Source organism: Borostomias antarcticus (genome assembly GCF_949987555.1).
Source record: "Borostomias antarcticus genome assembly, chromosome: 18".
NCBI lineage: Eukaryota > Metazoa > Chordata > Actinopteri > Stomiiformes > Stomiidae > Borostomias > Borostomias antarcticus.
In genome coordinates this window covers 11970155-11977654 of record NC_140251.1, presented here as the reverse complement: position 1 = coordinate 11977654, position 7500 = coordinate 11970155, and the positions used below count along the sequence as shown (strand labels likewise).

The following is a 7500-nucleotide window of genomic DNA, read 5'->3' as shown; positions in this document are numbered from 1 at the left end:
AATCACAACAGGATGTCCATGTTAGTTATATTAGGAACGTAACGAGCAGGGTCCATGACAGGTACTCCAAGCAAGCGAAGACTAATATCAGTTTAGTTCAGTGAACGTGTCAGTGACGTTTGAGTGACAGGAAGCAGCAGGATGAGTTGGTTCAGCTGGCAGGGGTGTGAGGCTGACAGTACTATGGGAACTGGGAGCAAGTGCACCCTACTGAACATCCATCAGACAGACAGACAGACAGACAGACAGACAGACAGACAGACAGACAGACAGACAGACAGACAGAGAGGCTGACAGACAGACAGACAGACAGACAGACAGACAGACAGACAGACAGACAGAGAGGCTGACAGACAGACAGACAGACAGACAGACAGACAGACAGGCAGGCAGGCAGGCAGGCAGGCAGGCAGACAGGCTGACAGACAGACAGACAGACAGACAGAGAGGCTGACAGACAGACAGGCTGACAGACAGACAGACAGACAGACAGACAGACAGGCAGGCAGACAGGCAGACAGACAGACAGACAGCCAGACAGGCAGGCAGGCAGACAGACAGGCTGACAGACAGACAGACAGACAGACAGACAGACAGACAGACAGACAGACAGACAGACAGACAGACAGACAGACAGGCAGACAGAGCAGAGGAGCACTCTGAGGTAGTTACTCACCATCCTGGTCACCTGCACACAGACAGAGGAGGGCGGAGCAGTGAAAACCATCTTAGATAACACGGGTACAATGGATGTGAGGTCAGCTGAGCACACAGTGAGGGGATCCTGCGACCCAATTAGCATCGCTCTGACTAGGGAGAGTGTTCTCTCTGCGGTTGGTTACAGGAAGTAATTACAGACGACGGAACATCGAGTCCGGGAGGAGAGTGAAGGGAGGGGGGGCAGACGGGCTGAGCCAATGGGGGGGATGGGGGTAATTAGGAGTCTGGGATACTGGGATCACAGCATCAGGCATCCCGTCCGTCACCACGGCAACCCAACCAGGAAGTGAGACACACAGGCTTGGCTACAATCCAACCCACACTGCAGTGTTTATTTACTTAGTAGGTTCCGTATTGCTACGGTGGCCATGATAGAGTTATAGCAACAGTGGTCTTACATCAGGGAGAAAAGAATAACTCTTACTTTTAGTTTGGAATGAAACTCCCGAGATTTTCTTCTGGCGAGAACCTGGATATGACTAGAGACCTGTTGAGGGAGAATAGAGGGAGGGGGTGGGGGGAGGGAGGGGGTGGGGGGAGGGTGGGGGGTGGGGGGGATAGGAAGGAAGGGTTAGGAGGGGAACAAACAGTCTGTTACCATGGTGATGAAAGAGCTCCCTGCCTCTGGAGGCAAACATGCACACACACACACATACGCACGTGTGCGCACACACACACACACACACACACACACACACACACACACACACACACACACACACACACACACACACACACACACACACACACACACACACACATTGCCTGAATGGAGATCTGAATATCCACTTCCTGGCTGTACGTCTGGTGACATGAGTAGTGAGCAGGGCAGCTCAGTAAGGTCTTACAGATTAGTGCGACCGCTGAAAGGCCCTTTACTGGCATGAGAAGACTGGCAAGTCAGTGACAGAACAAACTCTTACCTGCTTCCTTGTCCTGGTCTTGCCTGTCCGTAGTTTGATATACCTTGCTATCAATTCATTGCGACCTATAAGGGGAAAAAAACATTTAAAAAAACTTTATTAAGTGCTAGTACAAAGTGGTTGTTCTGCACGTTCTATCTGTCTGTCTGTCTGTCTACTCTATCTATCTATCTATCTATCTATCTATCTATCTATCTATCTATCTATCTATCTATCTATCTATCTATCTATCTACTGTATCTATTAAATATCAGTGATTAAATCTGTGACCCATACAGAGAACTCTGCGGGGCTGCTCATGTACAGGTATATAAAGCATTACTCACAACATCAGGGGCAGATGAATCGAATGAATCAGCTAAAATTCACATTCAAATCATCACCTCCAGTGTACACCACAAACCAAAACAAACTATTTTTCTTTCATGCCACAAATTGAAACAAATGCACCCATAACTGAATAAACTCTTACAATGCCGATGTCCACCTCTTGATATTTGGTTGATTTGACTTAACAGAAGACCAATTTAATTCAACAACTAGGCTACTACTGTTCGTTAGCTAACATTGTTAGCATAAGTGAACAGAGTAGAACATAGCGAAAAGTAACATCAGGGCTAGCGGACATTTTGTGACTGGGATTGAAAATATTTTCGGTTCATTATGAGACTGGCGGAACATAAAGATAGTTACTTTTACATAGCTAGCTAGAGATATTGGCCCCCAAATCATTTAACAACTTGTTTCATGAATATCTAGGCTACATAACCACCATTACAAGCAACACTACTAACCACCATTACAAGCAACACTACTAACCACCATTACAAGCAACACTACTAACCACCATTACAAGCAACACTACTAACCACCATTACAAGCAACACTACTAACCACCATTACAAGCAACACTACTAACCACCATTACAAGCAACACTACAGTGTTTCGTTGCAGCTTGGTAAGTCCTGAGAGATGACTCAGTTCAGCAGACAGACGTGGTTTCTCTCTTTATAGAGAGAAGTACAGGCAGTTACAGTAAGTGCATATAGGCAGCATTTTGTTAAAACAGCTGCGTGCGTGCGTGTGAGTGTGTGCGAGCATGTCTGCACACACTTGTGGTTTACAGGGTGGCATTTTGTTAAGTCCAGTCTGAACATCGTACGACCTCGTCCGAGCAAACAGCATCTGGGGTCCTTATCCCCCTGACCTCCCGACCTCCACGACCCCTGCCACCTCCGCTCCCCAGCCTATCCAAACTGCCTCCACTGTAATCTGGAGCCGCCCGCTCCTGGAGCCGCCCGCTCCTGACCCCCCCCCCCATCGCCCCCCCAACCCGACCTCAGTCACTCACACACTGTGTACACATAACATCACAATACAGGCATTCAGGCAGACGCCTCGCTTCCTGATCAAAGGACCCCAAACGACCAGCTGTAAGCATGTGCTTACTGCTGAATAATTCATTCTTTTCACCGGGTTGAAAACATGCTCAGCAGGACTTGGCAGGCGTGCTGAACAAGAGAGGGAGAGACAGAGAGGGAGGTAGGGAGGGAGGCGGAGAGGGAGGTAGGGAGGGAGAGACGGAGAGGGAGGTAGGGAGGGAGAGACGGAGAGGGAGGTAGGGAGGGAGAGACAGAGAGGGAGGTAGGGAGGGAGGCGGAGAGGGAGGTAGGGAGGGAGGCGGAGAGGGAAGTAGGGAGGGAGAGACGGAGAGGGAGGTAGGGAGGGAGAGGCGGAGAGGGAGAGAAGTAAGGGATAAGCCGAGTTCAAATATAATATTATAATAGCATGACCCTTGGTGCTGACCAAGTCCTTCTTAGACTATCGCCAGGAATACACCTATGGTCTAAAACTAGAACCATGGTGGGACATCATATATGTAAAGATGAACTTTGACCTATCGTACTGCTCTCACAGACCTGCTAAAACAATCACTATCTATCTACAGGAGGAACATTTAGTGAGCGGGTACAGCAGCTGCAAGTATAACAAGGATTGATATAGTAAGGTTGTTTTGGCCAGTGTGTTGGTACTGAGCACCAGGGCTGAAGAGCTCAGTCACTCTCATACCAGTCAGATTAGCCAGTTCAGCTGAGAGGAGAGTGTGTGTGTAAAAACACAAACATTCCCACTGATCTGATGAATGGACCAACACCCTGACCCACTCTGACCTGTTAAGGACCTGTTCTGACCTGTGTAGGACCTGTTCTGACCTGCTGTGAAGGAGGGAGTTGGAGGTCGTCCATCACTCCTCCAGACAGACCAGTGGGTGCCTGTAGATCGTCTAGGACTGGGATCAACAGACCCTGGTCCAAACCCCAGTCAAAACCTTTAACTTCATCATCAAATCTGTACATGTGCAGAAACAGAGATTGTTTCTGTTTCCGTACAGTGTGTGTGTGTGTGTGTGTGTGTGTGTGTGTGTGTGTGTGTGTGTGTGTGTGTGTGTGCTCCACTTGGCCTCTCCTCCATCTCTTCCTCTCCTCTCTCATCTCAACTAGCCTGTTAACAAGAGAGAGAGAGAGAGAGAGAGAGAGAGAGACAGAGGGCAGTGGACATAGAGAGAGGAATAGAGAGAGAGAGGAGCGTGTGTGTGTGTGTGTGTGCGTGTGTGTGTGTGTGTGTGTGCGTGTGTGACAGACAGGAGGAGGAAAGCCCCTGATCCTCTGGACAATAGGCTGGCTGTCCCGGCAGCCATGATGAAGGACTGCAGGGTCTCAGGCTGACATTAGCATCACAAAGACCCTGGACACAATATGAAGCCTTTCACTGGGAGGCAGGCCCTCGCTGCTGGAATACTACACACACACACACACACACACACACACACACACACACACAGACATGCACGTATGCAGGCCCATAAACACAAACACCCACACACATATGCACCCCCAGCAAACACCTACCCCCCCCCCCACCACCACCATCACACACATACACCTCCATGCACACACACAAATCTGCAGGGTAACACACACACATCATATTTGAATGGCGGTAGCTCACAGGCACGCATGCACACACACACACACACACACACACACTCTGGGCTCCATATTGTCTGACAGAGCCAAAGAGGGCTGCCTGCTAGAACATAATGGGATCAACGCTGCTCTGATAATAACTAGGTAGTGATACAGGCCCCCCAACAAATCAACTTAACTTAAAATTAACGTAGAGTTCATTCATTCATTCATTCATTCATTTTATTTGTTAAAAAAGGGACAGTGTACAATTAAAACATATACAGCAACATCTAATGCACTGTACCAGATTCTAGCTTGAAGCTAATTTACATCTGCGGTCCCTTTGGCAGGTCAATATACAGTGAATGAATGAATGAACAAATGAATGAATGAATGATGTATCTAGCATTATTGCCATTGGGGGAAACAAAACAAGTTGGGAGAAAGTGGGAGTAAAAAATCTTCTCACTCACTTACTGTATCAGATCTACTGTACCTACTCCCACCAGTTCTCTGGTACCTTTCTGCAGCTCCAGACCTGCTCCAGACCTCTGTGTCTCTGAACAAACGCCGTCATTTCCCTGATGTGTGTGTGTGTGTTTGTGTGTGTGTTTGTGTGCCTGACCAGATGGTGCTGGCTGACCAATCCCACGGTGGGCAGATACTGGGCTCAGACTGATATGATCTGCTGCTTTGGGCAGGTGTTTCCCTCCCAGCAGGCATTGGGTACAGCCACTGCCACTCCCCCTGACAAACACAGCCATTCACATACACACGCACACACATGCACACACACACACACACACACACACACACACACACACACACACACACACACACACACCACACACACACATATGCAGATGCAGACACGTCCGCACACAAGCAAACTCAAGCACATGCACACAGCCACGCAGGCAGCGACTCTCTCTCTCTCTCTCTCTCTCTCTCTCTCACTCACTCTCTCACTCTGACACACACACACACACACACACACACACACACACACACACACACACACACACACACACACACACACACACACTCCTGGCTCTGGAGGCTGACATCTGACTGCAGCCGACCAGCTGGCCATTCTAGGAGGCTTAACGGTACATTATCATCCCTCCTCTCCCCCTCCTCCTCTCCCCCTCCTCCTCTCCTCCTTCCCCTCTCCTCCTCTCCCCAGCCTAGACGGAGGTCTGGAAAGAGACCTCAAGGCCAGAGTCAGAGGGTCTGAAGGCGTGACGTGACAGAAGGGGGGCTCTCACTATCAACACCTCCTCCCAGACAAAGGGACTGACCAATCAGGAATCAGAATCCACTTCCTCATCGGCCAGTCCAAACATTGCAAGCTGCTCTCTCTCTCTCTCTCTCTCTCTCTCTCTCTCTCTCTCTCCCTCCCTCTCTCTCTCTTTGACTTTTCCCCCTTCGCACACATCTGGGAAATGAAGAGCAGGCAGAAATCCAGAAGTCCGATGGCAGCGCGTGATTACATGCAGTGTGCTCGTGATGTTTGTATACGAGCCCCCCTCCCCTCCCCTCCCCTCCCACCACCCTCACCCTCACCCCCAGTGAGGGTTCCAGACCTCACAGTTCTTTCAAAATCAGAACTGTGTTTGTGTGACTGCGGCGGAGCTCACTGGCGTCCAGGCAAGGCTGCTGAGATCCAGATGTGGCTCGTCAACCGGATCCACTCTCAACAACCAACAATCAAACAGAATAACTTCAGACCTCCAGGCACGACACAGGGGCCCTCCCAAGCCCAGAGAACGCTGGAGAGAACCGGAGAACCCTCGACCCTGAGCAGACCACCGTCACCGGGCCTTGGTTTGGCACAACCCAACGATACTCATTATAATGGACTTTGGGAGATGGCCTTGTGCAGCACTGTAACGTTTACTAGAAGCAGACTGAGAGGACAACTTTCTGGTGCACTCTGCTTCACGCTGGCTTGCTCTCACTCTTGTTCTCTCTCGGTTTCATTTTGTTCTTTTCTCTTTAGCCTGACGTTCCTCCCTCCCTACCCCTCTCTCCATTCCTCCCTCCCTACCCTCTCTCCATTCCTCCCTCCCTACCCTCTCTCCATTCCTCCTCCCTACCCTCTCTCCATTCCTCCCTCCCTTCCATTCCTCCCTCCCTACCCTCTCTCCATTCCTCCCTCCCTACCCTCTCTCCATCCCTCCCTCCCTCCCCTCTCTCCATTCCTCCCTCCCTACCCTCTCTCCATTCCTCCCTCCCTAGCCTCTCTCCATTCCTCCCTCCCTACCCTCTCTCCATTCCTCCCTCCCTCCCCTCTCTCCATTCCTCCCTCCCTACCCTCTCTCCATCCTCCTCCCTCCCCTCTCTCCATTTCCTCCCTCCCTACCCTCTCTCCATTCCTCCCCTCCCTACCCTCTCTCCATTCCTCCCTCCCTAGCCTCTCTCCATTCCTCCCTCCCTACCCTCTCTCCATTCCTCCCTCCCTCCCCCTCTCTCCATTCCTCCCTCCCTACCCTCTCTCCATCCCTCCCTCCCTCCCCTCTCTCCATTCCTCCCTCCCTACCCTCTCTCCATTCCTCCCTCCCTACCCTCTCTCCATTCCTCCCTCCCTACCCTCTCTCCATTCCTCCCTCCCTAGCCTCTCTCCATGCCTCCCTCCCTACCCTCTCTCCATTCCTCCCTCCCTACCCTCTCTCCATTCCTCCCTCCCTACCCTCTCTCCATTCCTCCCTCCCTCCCCTCTCTCTATTCTCCCTCCCTACCCTCTCTCCATTCCTCCCTCCCTACCCTCTCTCTATTCCTCCCTCCCTACCCTCTCTCCAAAGTGGTGTTCTCCCCGCTCAGTATACCCCACAAGCAGTAGTTAATGCTTGAGCCTTTTGTGTTTAATAGGAGTGATTAGCCACCA

General features: G+C 50.8%; 1 protein-coding gene across 1 annotated transcript in view; it reads right to left on the bottom strand.

Moving 5' to 3' along the window:
• Positions 1 to 7500, bottom strand: part of tead1a (TEA domain family member 1a) — a gene marked incomplete at its 3' end in the record, with an annotated part of 15832 nt that overhangs the window by 5844 nt on the left and 2488 nt on the right. Inside the window, 2 exon segments of the mRNA XM_084452982.1 lie at positions 1145 to 1207; positions 1644 to 1708. Of these exon segments, the coding sequence (XP_084309108.1) occupies positions 1145 to 1207; positions 1644 to 1708 (128 nt within the window).